Here is a 23,864-nt window from a genome sequence, read left to right as displayed (position 1 = left end):
GTTTGTTTTTGAATGATTTACGAACATATTGCAAAATAGACATGAAATAACTTTCATATCTATTCTTCTGACAACGATGTGCCACATAGCAACCATTATTTTGAAATTTAGCAGGAAAAGGAGTTTGCCGTGTGTTTTCTGCTGGCTTTGATAAGGATGTGGGATCCACAGGAGGAGACAGGAGTTTGACAGGCTAATTTTCCTCTTCATATGGCAACACAGTCGGTGAAATGTACGTGTGTCTGGCTGCTGTTGTGGCTCTGTGTCCGGCTGTCCCAGACCACAAATACCCGGTAAGGCGCTACTTCCTGGTTGAGCTAACTGTTATATATAGTCAACTGCTAACTAACTGTTGTTAGCCAAGAATAAAGATTAAAAGAAACGTGTCTTCTTCATTTTCTTTTTCTGGTAAAATAAAAAATCACTTGAGGTAGGTGGCTGACGATATTTCGGGATGAAGTTGACTTAATGTGCAGTGTTTAATTACCTACACGTCAGCATACAAACTTAGGTAAGGTCACTTGCCAGCTGTTGGGTAACAGTGTCCAATGTTTAAAGTCTTATCAGAAGAGTCCAAAGTTCACTATTCACTCTTGCGGTTATTCACTAGTAACCGCAAATACAGTACGTAATTTAATGTGCTTATTTAAATACATCTAATAATAAATAATAACAGCATTAACAAACACGTGTAAGTCATTTGTGGTTGGCTCGATTGAATGTCTTCTCACTAACTAACAGTGTTCTTTACACTTAACTTTTCCCGTGTTTCTGTGATTGCAACTGTACATAATATTTATTTAACCCAAACTTTTGGTCACAAGACGAGCCGTCACGTTTTTGGTTTCACGGAAGTTGACGGTTGGAGAAAATGTTGACGCAGTTGGATTTATTGGCCGCAAGACGGCGCTGATGTATTATAAACTTGAAACTTAAATTGGATCAGTTTTGATATTTGACAGTAGCAAGTAAAGCCTAAATGTCATTCTTTTAGCCAGAAACGTTATGACTTCTCCTAAAATTAACCAAAATACACAAAAATTACAATAATTTAAGGTTTTGTGCTATTGTACAGGTGCTACAAATTTTTGTACACAGAGGCTCACCACTCTTTGAATAAATGTGGGTCAGTTTGACCCATATCTATTTAGATGGTTTTTAGATTCACCAATCATGTATGTGTTTTTTTTTTTTTTATGGGACAGCAGTTACAGAGGTTGAGGGAAAAAACTTGACAGGTACTGAGCTTTCTCTTGGTAGCCTAGCTTCTTTCCACTGTCTAAATACATATGTGTCTGAATAAGTAGGAATTCTGTACTGACAGGCACATGAAGTGTATGTATTAAAGTGTTATATAAATGTATAGTTAAAAGTGTGACTTGTTGTTAGAAGATCTTTGAGGTCAGTTAGACTACAAAAGTACAATATAAATTCAAGTACATTACGAGTCCGTCAGCGCTGACAGGTGCAAAGCACAAGAACTCACAATGTAAGAAAATATACAAACAAAATATAAGCCAGTATTCTACACCTAATGAGATGAAACTAACTCAGAACAGCTGAGATTAAACACTCTCTGAAATGGAACCCCCTTTGCTTTGAATGCACATACTGATTTGCAATAAGAAAGTTGTATATTCTATATGTTAATATTGATAATTAAGAAGTAAAGGATTGTGTTTAGTGGTTGCAGTGGTTATATATTGGTTATACAATAAATCCTAGTAGTTCTAAACATTCCTAGCACAGCTCAACTGGTATTACGAATACACTATTATTAAAGATATCTGCAAGAAATAGTTAAATAATATTATTAGAGTTTCAGTTAAATACAGCAAAGGAACAGCACTAGTGGAGGTTACAAATTATTTTCCTATGCTTCGGGCAGTGGACTCTGTTTGCCCTGTTAGACTTAACTGCAGCATCCACTGACCACAATGTTTTACTACAGAGATTAGAACATACTGCTGTTATTAAAAAGAAACTGCACTGGAATGGTTTGAAACATATCTATGTGCAGTACTATCCATACATGCTTGTAATACTGCATACATAATCTTTGCTATGCAGTTGATACCCAGCTATATTTATCTGTGAAGCCAGATAACACATTTAAGCTACAGGCACGTCTTAAATACATAAACATCTGGATGTCCTGTAATTTTCTTTTCCTAAATTCAGAGAGAACTGATGTAATTAACCAGATACTCACCTAGCAACACTGTGAGAAATCTTATTGCCAGGATATCTCCTTCAGTGCTCACATTAAACAAATGTGTAGGTCTTCCTTTTTCATGTAAGCAATATCTCTAAAATTAGAGACATCCTGCCTCAGTGTTAAGCTGAAAACTAGTTAATAGATTCTAGGTTGGACTAGCTTTTTTTCTCTTCTCTTCCCCAAGTGGTCGTGGGGTTTTTCCTTTCCACGATCTCAAAGTGTTTGCTGATAGGTGGTTGCTTAAATGTTAGGGTTTTCTCCTAAATACTGCAGGACCTTTACCTTATAGTATAAAACAACTTGATGTTATTGTGCATTGACACTATAAAACACACCTTAATGAAGAAACTAGTGGTAGATGTTAGGAGGTCCAAACAGGTGGTTTGAGAAAGAACATTTATGGCCCTTTTAGTGGAAAAAATACTGGCTACAGCAAAAGTTCCCAAATGGTGGAAAAACTGCCAGCTGGCCAGTGACATCGTTTTTATTGGCTCTGGGCCATCAGGCTATTGGTTTCATTGAAACCTGAATAAAAAAATATAGTAAAAAGAACCAAAATATTCTTACTGGGCAGTGGGCATACATACAAGTTATTTGTTTTGTATATATACTTCAGAATATAAGAATTCTAAGAAACCAAATTAAGGAGTAAGAGTTTAACATTCAAGTAATAATGGGATCTTTGAAGATTTAGGAAAAAAAACAGGCTGTGCATGGACTATTTTTGCATGACCCTGAGCAGAAACCACAACTCAGCACTTTTGAAAACACATTCCTTCATGTGATGAAACTGTGATTTGACCAGCTAAGGCTGTGATGAAATTTTCTCCATTAAAATATGTCCTCACATGATTTATTTGTTTAAAGATTAACACGCAAATGCGTTTTTATTTCCACAGCGTCCCTAAGGGGAAGGGGTTTTTGTAGCTCTTATTTTTGGAGATGTGGGAATGTTTTTCTTCCTCACAGAGAGCCAATGGGACACACTGAGCTACTAAAGGGTTTATTGACATTACATGTTGGTGCAGTGGATATCAGGATTTGTTATTTTTGTTGCTGTTATTTTTCTAGCGAAACTGCAGCATCTAATATTAGTCGAGGTGTGTGTTTTTAACACATATTTGTTGGCTACTAACTAATGATTACTAATGATTTCAATAATTTTATTATTTTTATTATTATTGTTTTGGTTATAAAAGCATGGAGCCCCTTGTAATCTCAAAGAACCCATAGTAATATTCAGTTTGCTGGCATTGATCAAAAAACTGTCCAGAATAATATGATATGTGATAGGTTGGCAGTATATGACAAAGCAAAGCACCAGAGCTTTGTTGTGAGAAGATGGAACTAGAAAATGTTTGGCATTTCTGCACACAAACGTACACAAAGATTCAGTTATGTCTTTAGATCAATGAAGGGATTAACAGGTCCGTTCATTTATCTGGCTTTTTTCCCCAGTAAAACCTTTTTCAGTCTCCAGACAGTCTTGAAAGAATTGTGATGGAACATTGTCCAACTATCTACTAAGTTCACTTGAGAAATGTTATTTCTACATTGGCCTTTGTGTAGAGACAGGGTGTTTCCTTTGTCTGTCTATAGGTAGAGTTCTAATATACAAACACTTGGGTGCAACTTGGAACCAAAGGCACACCCACACACACACAAAATGTTTTTGCATGCAACACCTGCCACAGGTGGCACTTTCTAATTGACTTTTGTCACTTTCAATTAAGACCAACAACTCTTCTCTCGTTGCAGAGAGTCTATGGACGATGACATCCTGCTGCCCTACACACAAGGCCACGGCCCCTCCCACTCTCATCGCTATGTCAGGGATTGTCAGCCCATCATTCATGGCAACACCACCTATGAGAGCTGGGCCTCCAGTAACCGCAGCGGGCAGCCGGTTGCTGAGACCAAGTTGTTTGTGTCCAATATTCCGGGGAGCTCCAGAATTGTTTATGGTTAGTGATGACATCATAAGTTAAAGGAACAAAAAATAATATCAATCTCTGGTGTTTGATTTATTGATCCCTCTTTTTACTTCTGTACTCGCCCACCTTCATCTCAAAGTGTTGGCAAGAATCCTTTATTATATATCACTGAAGATTCAATTTCACCTCATCCTGCTGCGGCTTTCTTACCAGGACACATGACAGTGGTCAACGACCCCCTGAGGACGGTGTCCGTGTTGGAGCCAGGGGGGCCAGGCGGCTGCGAAATGAGAGTGAGGGCAACAGTACGAGAGACGGCTGAAGCGGCTGAGTGCCTGTATGCGCAAAATGCTGGTTTCTTCAATACAGTAACAAGGGAGTGTCTGGGAAACGTGGTGAGCAACAGCAGGGTGGTGCGGGACAGTGGAGGACTGCAAAATGCCCAGTTTGGAATCAGAAAAGACGGCAGCCTAGTGTTTGGGTAAGAAATGCGGCTTGAAAATGTAAAACAGAGAAATCCGTTTCAGTGATTGTTGATTCACCATTAGATCATAGCCCCAAAGACAAAGGATGAGTTCATCCAAATACTCAAAGATATCTGCATGAACAGACATGATCCAAGGTGAGGTAATGTTTTATATGCAGTTTTAAACACCCTTTAAACAGCATATTACACACAGTATGCAAGGAGGCAAAAAAAGTCAAACCTTTTAAGAAGTGTGATCATACATATCAGTATGTTTTTATTTTCCAGACAGCACGTTTTCTCCTCTGTCAAGTGTGTCTCAAGTACCGTTTCTGTCAGGCATCTGTGCTTTATATGGCTGACTGTTGGATATTTTCCTAAAAAGATAAAAATTGTAAAACAAAGGAAAAAGAAAAGATGCAGAATTAAAGTAACAAATGTTCGTGTCAATCCAATTTTATATATAGCACCAAATAACAGCAACAGTCACCTCATGGTGCTGTATATTTAAAGGCATAGACACTAAAATAATATGGAGAAAACCCCAACAATCAAACATCCTGGTATGAGCAAGCACTTGGGAACAGTGGGAATGAAGAACTCCCTTTTAACTGGAAGAAATGTCTGGCAGAACCAGGCTCAGGGAGGGGCAGCCATCTGCTGCAACCAGTTAGGGGGGGTGAAGGGAGGGAGACAGGACAGAAGACACGCTGTGAAGTTACCAATAATTGTAGAATTACTGCTAGATTGAGCTCTCAGATTACAATATTCAACGTACAAGCCAGCATTTATTTTTACAAGGTACAGCCCACTTTCACAGTTTGTATCATCAGTGTTTTCAAACAGCCAGAAACCACACCGTGAATAAAAACAAACCTCTTTCCATTCCCTCTTTGTTCTTAACTGTACCTGACATCATGGCACTAAAATATCTTCTCACCTCTGCCTCTGATACTGGCCTCTTTTCAGGTTTTGTCCCAAGTAATGCACATTTGCAATACAGTGACTTCCTGTTTGCATAAGCTTATAACCTCTGCTCTTTTTTAATGTGAAAAACAAAAGAAGATGAGCTCATGTCTGAATCACTCACTGATCTAACTAGTGTTTATCATTGTAGCATGTTAAATCAGTGGAAATGCATTAAACTATCATCAAATTGTTGTAGAAAAAGAAAACTGCATATCTTTACATTAATGCTTTAAAGAGAATCACATTAAAATTGAACTAGAAGTTAAATAACACTCATATGTGAAGCCACCACATTTTCCTCGATGAACAAAAACAAAACATCTGCTCATCGTCTATCTTTAAACCATGAAGTACTCTATGTAACTTGTTTGTTTGATAACTGAGGTCAGAAATGCACATGATGCAACATGATGTGGTTTGTGTCGTCGGTCACACTCCCAGGGAGCGAGTGGACCTCAGTAAAAAAATAACCTGCTCACAGTCCTGCTTGGGCCCTTTGTGCCGTCCATGACCTGTCAGTCGAGCTCATAATAAACCTACCTCTGATTTAAAATAGGACGCATTGCTTCGCCCACAAAATGACAGTTTTGGGTCCTAGTTTGAAGTGACTGTTGGGCTGTTTACTCCTCCAGATGGAGCCGAGCTCAGTTTTTCTTTGTAGACACAGTGTCCAAAAGTTCAGTAGCTTTGGTCTACTAAACTAAATCAAGTACAGAGTCCAAACAGCTGTTTGCTATGACTAATATGTTGTTAGATAACTGAAGTGTTGATATCTGTGTGTGGGTTGTGTGGTTTTTTTATTTTTATTAAGAGACGCATCAAACAGCTACAGCGAGTACAAATGTGGGAACCACCGTGCTATGCTGTTTTAACATTATCCCTCTAAGTTAACAGAAATGCTGTTAAAGTTAATAAAGCTGCCTGAACCTAAAGTGGTAAAAAAGAGGATTTGTTAGTAGTCGTAACACAAAAGTAAAAAAATATTCTTTGTTTTCTCTGGGGTGCATAAAAAACTGTGCAAATTGATGTCAGACATTTCAGCCTGGACTAAAGTAGAGGATTACCTACCAGCATTATTTATCACCACAAATATCAAATATAGAAACATGAAATTATAATATGTACTACAGTAGTATTATATTTATTTTATTATTTATATATTTTTTGAATTCCTTTCTCCCCTCTTACCGTTCAGGTATCTATCTCAGGATGACGTTTTGGATCAGTCCAATCCGTTTGTCCAATTAGTCAGCGGGGTGGTGTGGTTACTGAGAAACGGCGAGATTTACATCAATGAGAGCATTGAGGCCGAGTGCAACAAGACACAGGAAACAGGTAATGATGCAAATCCACATCCAGCTGGATTCATTTCTTTGACCACATGTATGTATAAAGGTTTTCAATCGTAAGATTTTAGGATTTGAGAAATAGAGATATTTATAAATCTTGTCACGGTATACTGATATTGATGGTGACTGAAGTTAAGCAAATAAAAGTAAAGGTTGATTCTGACTGGTAGAATTTTTTTAAATCTTATATGGATATTGCGATATTATCTGTAAAGTCTTATTCCACGATACTTGCATAGTGAAAATTTGATATTAGGACCGGTATTGACCCAGATTTTTGGTTACGTTAAACTGTTACATAAAAGGATCCAGCCTGTCAGTAACCAACCCCCCCCCCCCCAAAAAAAAAAATGAAGAAATAAAATAAAAAAAACATTTCTCAGGATTTCAGTAAAAAAAAAAAAAAAAACAGAGTTCATTTGGAGGTAATTTATTTTAGATTACTCTCTGCTTGTCCAGCATCATTTTCTCTGACCTTGGAATTGTCTGGGGCTTATTCAATCAGATTCAGTAACTAACTGGCTAGAGTGCTTCAGTACTGGCATAACCCAGAGGCCTGTTCATAATGCCCACAATGTCTTTACATTTATAGACAGCTAATTCTTTTACATTGTCTGTGCTTACACTCTCTGTCTTCACTAAAATTAACAGCTGCTATCATGTGTGTAGACCCAGGTTTTCTAAATCTAGCTCTGAACTAACACGGGGGGTGTGGCATGGCGCCAGATGATAAACATGACACGTCTAGAGTCATTTGTCTTACACAAAGAGCAAACTAATCCTAAGCCACTATAGTCGTTATTAAAGTAATTTTTATCTTGTCTTATTTAGCCTTATCTATCAACCCATACATTTTTTCAAGGCTGAATTTATAACATGGAAAAATATAGAGCAGTGCAAGAGACATGGTGCAGCCTTTCATGTTTTGCCCATTAACAGCCAGTACAATATGTCTCTGTGTACCAGCTAGCTGGAATAAGTAGTAGTTCTCAGTATTGACTGATAGATATTAGTAATGACTAAATGTAATGGCCAAAAGCCACATTACTCATCAATGTCATGCAGCTTGCCTTAATTTAGTTGTGTATAGGGAACACTTACAGCAACCTTAAGTGTTGGAGCACCTGGCTCCCAGAAAAAAAATTCAAAGGTCACGACCTTATTGTCTCAATAGCTGCTGCCTTGTTCCTGTAGCCAACAGTTGATTACAGTATTTAAAACTTTACTGAACTGAACTGGCACCCTGGATTGACTCTTCAATCGAACCATACTGAAACAAAAAGTGATTTTAAACATTGTTTTGGAGCAAAGACACAACATTGAAATAATATTTTTATCAAATTTTATTGGTCATTCTAATAAAGGTAATTGCTTTTTCTTCATTCGTTCGGTTAAATGTTTGGTCTTGTTACTGGGGATGTATGATTAAAACACATTTCTGGCTAATTTTCACTGCAGTTTTTGAATTTATCAGTGAGAGAAAAACAATCATCATCTCACTATAAGGAATATTAATGTCAGCTTCAACATAAGGACTCACAAATGTCAGCAAATTCCTGAAAGGACATTGATGAAACTGTCAGTATGGATGTGAGGGGTGCACAAAGGAATGGTAGAACTTGAGGGAAAAGTATGTTGGCCCCCAAAAACAACAAAGAGTAGGGACCCAGGAGGGAATAGGGAATATAAAACACAGGGACATGACCACAAGGTAATTGGCACATAATGCACCAAGCACAAACATAAATGCCAGCAGCAACGCTGGGGACTTACATATTACATTGTAGGCTCTACAAGCATTCACTGCAGAAGTTTAAATCAGCCATTAGCTTGAAATAGCAGCACTGAGGCATTATTGAGTCATGTCTTTATAATGCATCATTTGGATGTAAAGGCATGGTTAGGAAAAGGTGTTAGACTTTAAATTCCCAAATGTGAGGTCAGCATAAAAAAGACAAAATATTGAGTTAATTAATCACAAAACTCCTAATCTGGAATAACTGGTTCATACTGGTGTGCACATTTCTGTAGATCCTGAATTCTATGGTGGGATAAATTCAAGACAGTTTGATTTAACAGGTTTTATTGAACTGTTAATCGTACATCATAATTAAAAAAGCATTTTCTCATATTTTCACAGGGGGTTTCCGCACTTTTGTGGATGTAGTTTCAGCGAGGACGGCAGTGGGCCACGATGCAGAGGGAAGGTTAATCCTGTTTCATTTTGATGGACAGACAAAAGCACGAGGGTAAGAAAAGGAAAGGTGATAAACAATGTTTACAATGCTGTTTTCTTTTTAAGAAATCTGAAGCAAGAAGTAGTGATGAAATTGAAACAATTTGTTTTTAAAATTACACACAGTGAGTGGGAAGCTATCTACTCCAACCATTAGAAAAGAAACGGCAAACACGGGTGTAAATGTAAGAAAAGAGTCAATTTATCCTGTTAGCTTGAAGTGATTCACTGGTTTTTGAGTCAACACAGGATGTCCCAAGTGGGAATTTATTATCCAGGAACCGATTTCACACACAGTGAAGAGAAAAACAACCTCCATGTACGTTGGAATGTCTCCAGTTTACTTCAGCTCATTGAAAGACTTGACATGACCATGAAAATGACATGTTGACTGTTTGCATATTTTCCACTTGCTGGTTTTCTAAAGATGTTTAAAACCTTGAAAAAAGTGAATCTTTAAAATTTGTTTTATACCAACACCAAACTTAATCCATCAGTGTTTATCTTTTGTTGATCTTGTGACACAAGCATCTACAGCCTAACACTGGCAGCTTCCTTGTTGTGGTCAGGAAATATCAGAGAATAAGCAAGACAAATTACCTAACGACCGTCTAACAAAGACATTTTGGCTGATCTGGGCTCAGTGAGCAGCCCTAAGACCCTCTCAAACTTTTCACAACAGGTACTGGTTTGGCTGTAAGGTATTGCAAACATTTTGCAGCAACATCCTACTAATCAGTTTTTATTTTCTGATGACTTTCTTTTTTTAAACCATAAAAACAATGAGAACAATGGAGGGAATTATTGTCACAACACCAGGGTACAGCACCGGGTTTTATAAATGTAGGCAAGGTTGCTGCATTGTTGTTTTGTTGTCAGTCAGTAAAACTTCACACTGTTAATGGCGAGGTTGAAGAGGTGAAGACTTCTGGCCGTCAAGGACAAAAGGTTCAGAAATGGCCAATCAGCTTTGAGCAGAAACAGCCAAGTTAGCACTGAACAGCAGTTTCCAGAGCCTACAAACGATTAGATCTGCTTTTGCCTCCCCCAGGAAAAAAAACAAAAGAAAGAAGACCCTCAGGGATGGCTCCTGAACTCGTAGCGCACACAAAACCCCCACAGGTATTTTGGTGGGAAAAGGCTTAAGAAGACACATCACAAATGTAAACAGATGCTCAAGCGTAAACACACAAAACACACATGAACACACAGCTTTTTCGACCTGCTTGTTTCCTGTCTTGTAGGTTTGTTTTGACAACAAAACATCTTTTTTTTTTAGAAGCAGCAACAGTAAAAATGTGTCCACAAACTCTGCAGAGAAATGATATTTTCACAAGATGCAAAAAAAAAAATATAAAGTTGTTTCAAAATATAGCTGTTAATTATAGATTAGTTTAATCAATAACAACAGCATTGAACAACAAGATGATGGACTAATGCAGGTCGAGGTCATTTGGAGGCTGAAAAATAAAAACAAGCTGACAGTGAATGTAGTAAACAGGGGTTTTGGTAAACAGAGATCCGATAACACTATCAGGCTTATATTAGCTCAACCCTCTTAGATACTCCACCAATCAATTGCATTGATCTAATTTTCCCTCCACCTTTAGTGCTGTGACCCCACAGACCTGCACTGACTTCAGATATTCTATTGTTGTGTTTATGATCGGGGTTTGAAAAGCACAACAATCGGACACATCTGAACATGTCTGCTGCCCTCTGTATATCTCTGCTCAATATAGGGCCACCTCCCACTCAATAAAACATGAAAAAGTCAGGTCGAAGGAAGCTGTGACCTCAGAAACTGACCTCTAGTTTCCATGAACGACATGCTAGTTCTTTGAAATTCTCAACTAATTCTAGTGGAGGTTGCCGTAGATGATCAGCCAGTCAGACACTTAATCTATGATTATTTTCACAATTAATTAATCATTCTGTGTTCATTATGTGATGCATTGATTAGCATTGAATTGTGAGACATCTTAACTGCAAAGAACCACTTATCCACAGTACAGTGGCCATTTTTGGACTTTTTAGCCTAATCTACACGCGATTGGTGAAATAATCAGGCGTCTGTTTTAGAAATTTGGCCAGACAAACCCAAACATAAAGTAAAATGCCAACAACATGAAAATATTTGACTGCAGTGTTTTTGACTCATTAGCTTTTGAAGATTTTGTGTTTTGTATATACTTTATTTCTCATATTATAGTGCCATTGTAACCACGATGATGGTAAGTCATACTGAGTAAATGGAAAAACAATATATTTTGGTATTTGTTCTTCTTGTATTAATTCTGACACAGGCAGGTCTGCATGCTCTCATGATCAAGAACATATTTCTCTTCAGGGACTATCATTTTTATCTTAATCTGCATAATCTTAATTATTTGCAGAGTTTAATGGTTGTTTCATTCCATTTAGATTAACAAAACAAAAATCAAGCCAGACTACTGAGATGAGGTTTTGTCATCTATTGTCACAGTTTCAATTTTAAAGTTACGTCATCTACAGCATCCCACACCTTTCTTTTCTTCTCTACCCTTGAATCCTTGAAAAGACTCACTCTTTTTAAGTTTGGCAGGCAGGTGACACATGAAAACCTGTGGCAAACTGTGACTCCGCTAGAGTTGCTTGCATCATTCACAGTGGAAAATAATGGACTTTGGTGCAGGGCCCCAGGTCATCTTCTGTCTGAGGCAAACCATGATAGCTCCTCTCCTTTAAAGGACACTGTGTATTTAGGCCTGTTGTCTTCTGCATGACTGCCTCTCAAAAAAGATTTAAATGACAGAGGGGGGCTTCTGTGGAGACACACACCCAGAGCTACCATGTACCTGAGGTGACCATATTAAGTATATCCCCCTCCCCTTGTTGACATCATACAGAATCAAGATCAAAAACACTGTTTGCAAAAGACAAATTGGAGACTAAGCTTTTAGATAACTTTTAGAAGTAATTTCTACTGTCTGAAATATATGATCTTTGACCAAAGCTTGCCACTTATCCACATTGCCAGCAATTCATATCCAACCATGAGAGGTGATCTGTGGGACATTTTTGCAAAATGTCAGCACTACCTTGTATCTGCTCCAAAAATGATCTTTTTATCACGTGAAGCTTTTACCTGTGTGTCAGTAGGATTCACCTTCCGAGGACTATGAATGTTTGTATACAGTTATTTGAGATATTCTTGTAAATGGATATCTGTTTTGTTTTATTGTTTTTGTATGTGGGGATAAGTATGCAATGTACAGCAGCATATACCAAGGAATTTATAGCCCAAGCTAATGCAACACCCATGCAAGTTTGTTTCCATACAATACACAAAGCTGAATGACTCATGCACAAGATTTTGTGAGAGAAACATGGTAGTTACATAATTACAAACACAAAACACAGAACCAAATAAATGTAGACAGACAGAACAGTAACAGATGCACCAGGCTGTTTGGCAGTCACTGATTCTGACACGCTGCCAGTATGACTAAAGTCCTCAACATTTCTATGGCCACAGTGTTTGTCTTCAGTTTTTTCAGTGCTGCTTTTTTTAACACAGTTTGAGTCTTTGGGAGATGGCTGATTTCCTGAAGGAGCATGGAGTGATCAATGCCATTAATCTGGATGGGGGCGGATCTGCCACCTATGTTAAAAATGGCGTTTTGGCCAGCTATCCATCTGATCATTGGTGAGTGAGTTGTCCCTTCACACTTGTGAAACTTTACACTTACTTTTTTATTCTCCAACATTTAATGTTAAAGTGTGCATATAGGTGTACATGATAGTTAATAAATGATTGATTTTTTTAATAGACTTTTTTCTGTCCTTCCATGCTGTCAACACATCTCCTTCCCTCCCAGTATTTCAGATAACATGTGGCGCTGTGAGCGAAAGGTCTCCACCATCTTGTGTATCCATAAAAGACTATGCCAGCCAGCAAACTGCAGCGAGCACGGTGACTGTGTGGACGGACACTGTCTGTGTCATGATGGTTGGCAGGGTGCTGCTTGTGACTCTTTGGTGTGTCAGCCATCAGCTTGCCGACCCCATGGCATCTGTACCGCCAGTAAGCATGAAAGTGCTGGTAAAGATAAAGCAAAATAGCAGGATTACTTATAGTACAGTAATTCTAAACCTTTAGCCCTGTAAACATGTCATCAGTGATGTACTGAATTTGACATCAGTGCACTCTAAGTTCCTCTAAAATTTGAGTTTTAAAGCTTTTAGTGCAGTTGCAGCTGGTTTAAGAGTAATCTTTGTCCAATGTCTGGGTATTAAGAGTACAGCCTTTAAAAATTTCCAGTCATATTTGTCAGATAGGAGTTCCCCTGTGCATTTAGGACAGTATTCATTATGTGTGTCCCCACTTGGTTGAGGAATACCTAAGGGTTCTCCATTTTTTCTTTCATTTTATATATGCTTCTCTTGGGGTCCATTTTTAAAAAAACAACATCTCCTTTCATTGCTTTTTAGAGGACCTACAGATAGGTGTACACATTACACCTATACTGACCTCTTTACACTGACTTGCAGTCCATTTCAGGATCCAGTTTAAAATTTGATTGCTTCTTTTTAAGAGTGTCAGTGGTTTGGTGACAGCAAAATCCTAGCTGAGCACTGAGGTCTTTGATATCATAGATCCAGGCTTAAAATCAGAGGTGATAGCCTTTTCAATGGTGGCTTCTAATCTTTGCAACAACAATCCTTTTCACATAAGTGCTGCCCAGTCTCTTAATCATTTAAAAACACTGTTAAAAACCTACTTTTTTTTAGCTTGTGTTGTTCACATTTTGATACCTCAGTCTTACCGTTTTGGCTGCTGCTATTTGAGTATTTTGGGCCCAGAAGTTACCACATATGGACAAGAGGGTTGAGTGCTAAGTTACCAGCAAACGCTAGTAAGCTTGGCTGGCAAGCTGCCACAATAAACAGTACTTTTGAAATCCGCAGACATGGATATCAGCTAAGTAGTGCAAAGTAACAGACTAATAAAATGTAGAATTTCAAAACTGAAGTCCAAACTTCACAAACATAATTAAGAAGTCCGATGACTCAAGTTAACAGATGTGAGGTCTAGCTGACAATGATTGTCAGCTCAATGTGCAAAGACATGCTCCAAACTCCAGAATTGGATACAAACTGCAGTTTGACTTGAGTGGTGGAAGCGTAGAGCAGCACAGTATTTACAGTTATATTTCAAGCCTGCCTAGAGGGGGTATTATAAGTGAAAGATCAAACTTCTTGTTTTCCCCACTGATTGTTGACTCATTGTTTGTCCTCTGTGATTCATGTCTTTCTGTCTGTTCCATCTGTGTTGCAGATGGCTGTGTCTGTGATGCTGGTTGGAGAGGAAAGAACTGCAGCCAAGGTAATCAAAAGCCTCATCCAGTCACACGTACGCAAGAATGCAAACACATGTTTTTGTTCTTCTATACACATATGCAACCTCATTAACTTTCACCAACACCAGCCTCTAATGGTGAGTTATGGTTTGATTAAATGTGGCATTTTTCCCACCCGTGTGGGTCTGTTGGTCATCCCACTGCACCTTTACATGTTGTTGTTTTTTTTTCATTTGTGTTATATTTTGTTTAAATGTGTATGTATGTTCACACATTGTTTGATTGCTGTCCTGTGACACAAAAATTAAACACGCTCCTTACATGAAATGTCTCTGTTGTTTTGTTTTGTTTTTTTGTTTGCAGAGTGCCTCGCTGGTTTCTATGGTGACGGCTGCAATCAGACCTGCTCCTGTGTTAATGGCGGTTCCTGTGACCCCGTCCACGGACGCTGCACCTGCCCTCCAGGTTTCCATGGCAACTACTGTGAGCAAGGTAGAGCTATGCATGCTAAATGTCACTTCACCCGGACCTGTTGAAAGTCACTCGGAATTTTAGTGGAAATAAAAGGATTTTCTTTACTATTGTGTTGAACTATTGCATGTATGTTCTGTCACATGTGTTGAACTGCAACTTGATTTCCATCCATTTTTATTTATGCTGTAGAAGGAAATCATTAACTAAACCTTTGCTGTGTTGGCTAGAATTCACACCACTTAATACAAGTTAGTATTATGTGTCACATGTGGATCACACTATGGTCTTCAAGGCATGGTCAGGTACGAAGGGGCCAAAAGTGTGCTAAGAAAATATTCCTCACACCATTACACCACCACCAGAAATAGAGATCATTGATATAATGCAAGATGGATTCATGCTTTCAATTGTAACCTTACCATCCAAATGTAACAGCAAAAACTAAAAATAATCAGACCAGGCAGCATTTGTCCAATTTTGGTGAGAAGGTGTAAATTGTAGGCACAGTTTCCTCTCCTTGGGAGGAGTAATGGCACCCAATGTGGTCTTCTGCTGCCGTAGCACGTCTGCTTTAGAGTTCGACTTCTTGAACATTCAAACATGCTCTGCTGAAAACCTTGCTTGCAAAAAGTGGTGATTGGGGTTACTGTTTCCTTTGTGTCAGCTCAAAGCACTCTGGCCATTCTCCTCTCATATCTGGCATCAAGTAGGCATTTTCAAAAAGAGAACCACTGCTAACTAGAGCAGGGCGATATGACCAAAAATATTTATCACGATATACATTTGAAAATTTGCGATAACGATATAACTGACAATATAATTGACACTAGACAAAATACTTTACAACTCCTCAACTTTATTAGTGCAAAAAAAAACATCAATGTATTTTCACTTAAACAAGCAGCTGTTTTTTATGTGCATTAAAGTTATATAAAAATATAACAGTGCAAATGCAAATTGCTTGCTGACAGTTTAACCAAAAGGCATTTCCAGTGGAAGTTGGCTGACATATCCTCAGCATAACCATGTATAATATCCACAAAACTTTAAAAAGAGGTTATACACACACAATACGGTAATATTATGTTGAAGCACAGTACGTATCACTCCGTGAGGCTCCTGCCTAAGATAGCCGTAATGCTCCAACAATCCATCAAGTGGTGCGGCTTCGTAGCTTAGCAAAGTCGTACTAAAACATTTGACAGCTTTTCGAGCGCCGTGTACCACATAAAATCATTTCGAGGTCAGTAAACACAAACAGAATTCATACATAAGGCCCACTGGATTATACAGGGGCACTGTCGATTTTCAGAAAAAGAAAGGATTGATTTTAAGTGTGCCGTATTTTCAAAAGAACACGGTAATAACGACAGCCCGCTAGCATGCTCTACCAAAAATAGTGCTTTGTTTAGCTTTCTGACAGACGAAAGCTAAACCAGTTCCACACCACTGAAGTTGCAACATTTTTACAAACCAATTCTGGTTCATCCGTTTCATTCAATGATCCGCTTTCGTCCTTCTCATTCTCCGCCATGTGCGTATGAAAACAAAGGCGCTGCGCATGCGCGTTTTACCCATATTCTATCGCAATATTTCATTTTCTTATCGTTGCTCAACATTATACCGGTATTACTGTGAACAGTATGGTATGGCCCAGCCCTACTGCTAACTGGATATTTTCTCATATTCAGAACATTCTCTGTAAAGCAGACAACCATATGTTTGTGTGGGAAAATCCCAGCAGATCTGCTCTTTCTGAAATATGCAAATCCACCAGTGTGGCACCAAACTGCCTTTTTCCCTACTCTTATACTCAGTTTTATACTCAACTTCAGCAGCTTGTTGTGACCATGTCTACATGTCTAAATGGACTGAGAGGCTGCCATGTGATTGGCTGACTATATATCTGTATTAATGAGCAGTTGAACAGGTGTATCACAAAAAAAGTCTGAGTGAAGTCACTCAATAACCTTTTTGTTTTCATTCATGCTTTTATTTTGGCTGTAAAAATGAAACGGGTATTAAAACTTTTCAGAACTTATTTAAAAGATCCGACGATTAAACTTGATTGAAAAGAAACAGAGAAAAATCAACTTGACGACCATTTCAGTCACAAAATGAACCATTTAGTTTGCTAAATTTGTTTGTTCTTTATTTAAATATTAAAAAATGTAAATTCACTTCATTTTTTTCTTTCTTTCAGTGTGTCCTCTGGGTTTCTACGGTCTGTCCTGCGCTCATGAGTGTCAATGTGAGGATCGGTGTCCATGTGACCCACAAACAGGAAGCTGCCACACCACACTGCCAGGAAGCACCAACTACACCTTACACACAGGTACAGACCAAGGTTATTAAAGTTAACCAAGCTAAATTATTTTTTTTGTTTTAAAGCTACGTAAAGCATAAAGTAAACTTAAAAGAACTGCTTGAAATAAAAAGAATGCAAACAAAGTTGTTACAAAACTGCAATAACTCCTGTGCAGACCCATATATAGGCACACATACTGCTTGTACACACAGGGTCATATGGTGGTTGATGGTAGCGGTAAAGAGATGAACGAAACCCTGTCCTTAAGCTCTCATGCAGCTGGTGATTAGCTGCAGGGGTTTTCACGTGAATGAACAGTTTGAATTTTTTTTTCTATGCACAGCGCCTCTGTTCCTTCCTTTTCCCTCATCCCTAGCCTGTTTGTTACACCATATTTAATTATTAATTATGCCGCTAGTTGTGAAAGCAGGAACATTTATGGTTGTTTTTGTAGAGAATTTGAAGTGAAACAAGATGCAAATAACTCAGTTTCATCTCCTTTGCCTGCTTTCTTCTGGGCAAAATTCACAGCCAGCATACAAGAGAGGAGAAAGATTAAAGACTAAAGTATTATTTAATAGATGCCTTCTGACCAAATCACAGCAAGTAGCAACCTTTTAAAGCATGTAGTTCCACAGGGTTGGAGACCAAATCTTTTGTCTAACATACTTTGCTGTTTCACTGTATCACATTTCAAAATGTGGTCATCTGTACTGTGTTTCAGTGCAACTGAAGTCCCACTGTGGTGTTTCTCATTTACATTTTTCTTCTTTCTTTTTTTTTTTCCTGTTAAACAGCTGAGCAGATATTAAATACTGATTTGCCTGCTGCCCATAAGCACTACACATGTACACATTAACCAGCTCTCAGTCCTTACAGCTGGTTAATGTGGCTACTTTGTTTCAAATATATTTCCATTTGTTGATTCAGTCATTCTCTATCCCATCTCCTTAAAGTAGGGTGAGATACTCACATAGTAAACATAGTGTAAGAAAGTAAGAGAATATGTGTGAGGAAAAACAGTCAGTGTGAGAGGAGACACTAAAGTAATGTGACACTATGTAAATCAGCTTCAGTATGTGTGTGCGTGAGGAGAAAAGGCAGAGATGGTGTTTATCATTGTGTTGAAGTGTGCATATTCTCACATGAGCAAATGATTCAATATTTGCAGAGAGCAGATGTAGACGCAGCTCTGTCTTTGTTGCCGTCTGTCTAAACAGAGGAGCACCGTGTCAGCTCATCTGGGAGGACTGGAAATGTTACTCACCTGCATGTCAGCTCTCAAAACTTTCCACTGTAACTCATACGGTTATGTCTTTCTGCTCTACAATCTGTTTTCAGAATATTAGGTACATGTAGCCAAAACTAGTACAGTGAATATCCTCATAAAAGTTAGTAATGTTCAATCATTGTTTATTTAAAAGAGGCTTTAATTCCACTCTGCACTCTACTTGTATTACATTATACCCTTTAATGTTATTATTATCATTGATGTTGTTTTTTTGTGGGGGGTTTTTCAGCTTTCTTTTTTTTCCTTAAATCCTATCCTCTCAAGCATCGTTTTGAAAAATATTTCCACCCACACGAACATATTAAAACACAGTGTCAAGGGCTGTGAAGAGCATACCATAGCAGCAACAGATGGTAATATGACCATAACTGTATAGAAATCCTGGCCAATCAGATGCCTGGGGCAGGAAGTTATTATATAAACAAAAGACAGTGCATAGAGGAAGAAGCGAGATTTGCATTTGTGCGCATGTGTCCGCATGCTTAGAAAAATGCAGATAATATCGTTAACAGAAAAAGTATTTTGTCTATGTCCGCCATTGCACAAAAGCAAAAAAAAAAGCATAAAAATGTGATAAAGCCACACACCTTTGATGTTACATGATGTCATTGCAGAACAAGTTTCTGAAAATCTTGACCCTATAACGAGTTTTCAGGAACGCCATTTTTTGTGACCTAAAGCACTGTTTATGTGGCCTGACAGGTCTGATATTTTACTTACATCATGATATAAATAGACTTGTTTTTTACTGCTTCTGTTATGTTTCTAATAGGAACAACAAAAACAGAAAAAATGATCTCGGATACCGCTGTATGAGTTCAAACCACAAACCTATAATTCATAACTTCCAAATGGCCTTCCTACCTTCCTAACTGCATGCTCTAACTATCCATCGCTCCAGTGTTTTCAGTCTCGTGACAACACATCTAAAGCTGTGTGCTACATGGGAGAAAGTGAAGCTTTAAATACTGTCTTCACCTGATTCTGTTAACATTTTCCAAAGTTGACTTATGATATCAGTTTTAAAGACGTAGTAAATTAATATTCAAATACATCTCTCTAAGCAGTTTAACTCATTGGTCCATGCAATATTTTATCCAACAATAACTTATGAGATGAGGTTTGTAGCAGGCATCGTGTGCACAAAGCCAACACAGAAACATAAACCTCTCCCCAGAGGTGCACAGGCGTGGGAGACTTTATTCAGAAATCCTTTTTCTAAGAGTAACAAGTTGGCAAAATTTAGTGTGACTTGCATATAATTATCTTTGATTTCTTGCCTTAGTTTCTGATTACTAATTTACATGTCCAACTATATCAGTGATAGTCTGAATATCTATAACTGCGCTGGAAACCTGAGCTGCTAATAACTACTCCAGTTTCCCTTTAATGGTGACAGCCTGTAGGTTAAATTTCACACAGAGCTGATATAAAAGTAGGCCATGCTGCTCTATTTGGAAAAACACCAATTTGAAATCCAAGGTTTGGCTGTGGAGGAGATTTCAATTACAGGAGGAGCAGCCAGTGTAATTGTGGCTGAAGTCTGGGTTAGAAAATTACCTTTTCATGCAGGATGGGATTAAAAACACTGACCAGCCACAGTCAGTGTCCTCTGTCATTTATCTCTTGTTCTTTTTCCTCACCTCACCATAGCTGGACACTGCCTGGCTAGAAAGATGTTTATATCTTGGAGGCGAGAAGAAGACGCTTACAGAGAGCGGCCTTATTTTACGGAGTAAGTGTCAAAGATCACACAACCTTAACCCACCCTCCCCTGTCACCTTTTACCCTGCTGTGCATCTTGAGGTCTTTTCAATAAATTGTCTCCCTTTTAAAAAATAAAGTGGTTACATTTTGCCATTTTGATACCATTTTTAGCATTGATTTGAGCTCTCGACGTAGTATTAATGTGTTAAATAAGAAGGAATATGAATGGGAATGAGGTTCAAGAATTCTTATTCACTCACACTGGCTGCACACAGAACCAAGAGCTTTTAAAAAGCTGTTTGTGAAATCTAAGGCTTTGGCCATGTTCCATGTATATATGGTATTGCTATGTATACAGAAAATTACAGATCCTGTTAATAAGTGATCCAGTTTTTCCCTCTGCTCTAAATACTGTAGTTCAGTTTAATAATAATAGAAAACATCTGAAGCAGCCCAGACCCGCATTTGGCTTTTTCTCTCACACTCTCTCTTTTACATGTAAACAAGGCATGTAAAAGACACTCTGGGGGTGGGATGCATTCACTGGCCTCATTACCTTTCACATGGAAGTGAGGGATTGTTAGTTGTTGCTATGGTTTCTAATGTTTGGTCACTTATGTAGGAAAGGACACGTTTAAAAAGAACTAATCCCTTTAAACAGTGTTTGTTAAAAAATTGGACACGTTCCAATTTGTTATATTCAGCAGTAGTCAAAGTGCATGTCAGCGTTGAAATCCCCTTCCCCCAGGGCCTTCCAGATGGGGCTGTCTTTGTCATTCATTTCTTGTAACTTTCCAAAACCAACTCCCACTTCAGGCAGGGATTGATCAGCTGCGACAAAGTAGGTGGAGCTCTGTTATCTTTAACTGTTTCTGTCCCTTATCATCCAAACAAGCATGTGAAGGAGATACTGACTCAAGACCACGGTAACAATAATACCACCAACTTTTCAGTCTGGCAGTTAAACTGATTAGATATATGCTAATCTCATGCACAGTCTTATTGAATATTAAACAGTTTTTAACCTGCCTCTAACAAATAGTGTAAAAATCTGCCAATTCTAAGATAAGATAACCTTTATTAGTCCCACACGTGGGAAATTTGTTAACATTTGTTAACATGCAGAGCTCCACATGATGGTGACCTCTTTGTGAATAAGAAGGCAGCTGAAAGTAGCTTTTTAAAGCAAGTGAGCAGTCGTCCTGCACGCAGCTTCCTCCAGGCAACTGCCTCAGTACTGACAGAAAGTTTCTAGTGGTCAGAAGAAACCCTTAGCAGACTATCTCATGTTGTGTGCCACATGTGAGAAATGTCTCAGACTTCTTCTCACGGCTTGTTGCTTTTTCCTCTCACTACTTACTATCAGACAAGGAAAAGTATTTGTATTTGCTTCAGGAAATGATAAACTATATTCTACATATTCTACATAAACAGAAGGCTAACAAATTGGTTAAGGAATGAGATACATTGGAAAAATACATTTTAACCCTAAAGCAGCTATTTTAGCAACTGATTTGGTTTTTAACCAACACTCAGGAACACGTAATTTTTAATGGCTCTTTTTCTCTTTAGCATACCCATAACATTGTCTTTATATATAGTAAATGTTTTAAAATAGTCTAAATATAGTTTTCCCAACTGATGTCCATCAGCTACATTGTTTCCATTGTCACTTTGGGCATTAAATCTCCCTGCAGCAGTAAATCTTCCTACTGTAGGACTGTTAGCGGTTCACTATAAAATACTATAAAAGTGGAACCTAAAAATCAAAACATTTGATGTTTAAAAAAAAAACATGCACATATTTCCCACAACTTTATATTATCCCTGCCACACAAGTGGGTCAGTTCCTGTATGAAAAGCTGTTTAAAGTTGTAGGAGAAGGAGAAACTGCACAAGTGCAAATACAGCTGTGGACATTATTGAACTCAGTCACTCAGTAAAATCCAGTTTTAAAATGAAGGCACACTGTAAGGAAACCTTGCTTGCTCTCATTACAGTAAGGCAGTGAGTGCTTTGTACTGATACATGTGGCTTCTGGATTCATCATTGAAATGATCTAACCTCCTCCACTCCTCAGGCGAACGTGGCTGATCATCACCTTCACCCTGGCTACTGTCCTCTCAGCCAGCCTGCTGGTTCACCTCGTACAGGCGTGCCGTGCCGTTTCAGTGGCATCTCACTTTCCCGAGCGCAAGGATTATTCGTACGTCCCTCTGAACAACATCAACAGAGTCAATTCATGTGCCAGAGGCAACACTGAGAGAGCTGAGAAAGAGGATCTTCAATTGGAGGACTCAGACTCTCAGGATGAAATTTGGTCTTCCTCACACTCAGGGTAGTCGTAGCTGTCAAGAGGACCAAGGATAGTGAGTGAAGACAGTTATTGCACAAAAAGATAACGCTGAACTCTGTAATCCTCTGCTTTATTTGCTCTTCTTATCAATGACAGGTTTCTATCAACACTCCTGATAAAATGAAACTGAAACTAAAGGACAAAGCACAACAGCTTTATTGCAGTCTTTAACCCACATACATGCCTAAGGTTTTTGTTTACAGCTATGAAACTTGATCAGCAATCTGAATGTCTCCATTCCAGCTAAACTCCAGCAAAACCACAACTTTTCAAGTTGTGAAGAACTTTAAACTCCTGTCAGGAATCTGTATTACAAGATCGCATTAATGGGTTATCTCACTTAAATGTCAGTTAACTATCTTTCCACTTAGTATAAAACAGATGGATATTTTTTCATAGCTGACTTTTTAGAATCAGATTTAATTTGAACGCATCAGCAATATTTTTAAGATCAGTGAAGCTATGTAACCAAAGAACTCCCAGACTGTTGGGCTTACTTTATGATACTGATTCCTGATAGGACAAACTTTTCCGCGTGTTGCAATGTAATCGGATGAAGAAGACGAAGATGAAAACGTTTGATGTTCCAAGCAAAATGTGGTTCAATCAGACAATTTTTAAACAAAATGATAGAGTTTACTCAATTTGCACTGAGCTCCATGTCTGAATTTCAGATATCTATGAGATAAATGTGAATAATCCCTTTGAATTTCTGTGTAGAAAGGTGCCAATTTTATATTAAATGTTATTAAGAAAATTATTACTATGTCATTTATAAGCATAATCGGACACCCAGAGTGTATTTATGAGATGATTTATTTTTGTTTTAAGCGAAATAAAGTAAATATCACGATTCAGTTTTGGTTGTTCAAAGTAGAAATCATTTACTTTTCTTTCTATGTTCACTTTCAACCTAACACAGTTGTCGGGGCCATTATACTCGCTGCTCTTGCACTCAAACAGCACCATCATGCAAAAGCAACGTCATCTGGTCGGTGCGTTAGCATTTAGCATAGTAGTGTACTAATATTGTATGCTAACTGAAACACCACCATAAAGACTGACTGCTACAGTTGTCAGGAAAAATAAATGACTAAAAGAGTTGACCTTTTAGAAAATCTAGCTGCAAACACAGTGAGATGTGTTTTAAAGCTTCTGAGTAAGCTAGCAAAAAGATCTTGAGTTTTAACTTGTGCTGGTACTATAGCAACTGG

At 38.2% G+C, this 23,864-nt stretch overlaps 1 protein-coding gene across 2 annotated transcripts; it reads left to right on the top strand.

Annotated features, from left to right (window-relative positions):
• Positions 1-68: 68 nt before the first annotated feature.
• On the top strand, positions 69-23,507 carry nagpa (N-acetylglucosamine-1-phosphodiester alpha-N-acetylglucosaminidase). 2 transcript variants are annotated; one of them, XM_085472026.1, is made up of 13 exons: positions 69-293; positions 3,977-4,182; positions 4,366-4,633; positions 6,783-6,922; positions 9,077-9,185; positions 12,732-12,860; positions 13,033-13,238; positions 14,493-14,540; positions 14,878-15,006; positions 17,192-17,323; positions 20,241-20,322; positions 21,043-21,135; positions 22,375-22,428. In XM_085472026.1, the coding sequence occupies exons 1-12, from the start codon at positions 211-213 to the stop codon at positions 21,119-21,121; spliced, it is 1,611 nt and encodes a 536-aa protein (XP_085328152.1). In that variant the 5' UTR covers positions 69-210; the 3' UTR covers positions 21,122-21,135; positions 22,375-22,428. The 2 variants fall into 2 exon arrangements, with proteins under 2 accessions (XP_085328152.1, XP_085328151.1); XM_085472025.1 differs by lacking the exon at positions 21,043-21,135 and having other exon boundaries at positions 74-293; positions 22,375-23,507.
• Positions 23,508-23,864: the final 357 nt, after the last annotated feature.

This window comes from Copadichromis virginalis, linkage group LG11, assembly GCF_057382275.1.
Source record: "Copadichromis virginalis isolate Kocher_CV1m ecotype Utaka linkage group LG11, C_Virginalis_male_GT1.1, whole genome shotgun sequence".
In the NCBI taxonomy this organism is placed as follows: Eukaryota; Metazoa; Chordata; class Actinopteri; order Cichliformes; family Cichlidae; genus Copadichromis; species Copadichromis virginalis.
This window is presented reverse-complemented; position numbering and strand designations above follow the sequence as displayed.

What these genes read in the sequence shown, in the direction of transcription:
- nagpa (XM_085472025.1), top strand. Translation starts at nt 211, where the DNA reads ATGGCAACACAGTCGGTGAAATGTACGTGTGTCTGGCTGCTGTTGTGG. An exon ending in GAGCTCCAGAATTGTTTATG is followed by an intron (nt 4,183 to 4,365) that starts GTTAGTGATGAC and finishes CTTTCTTACCAG; the next exon opens with GACACATGACAGTGGTCAAC. An exon ending in TGGCAACTACTGTGAGCAAG is followed by an intron (nt 15,007 to 17,191) that starts GTAGAGCTATGC and finishes TCTTTCTTTCAG; the next exon opens with TGTGTCCTCTGGGTTTCTAC.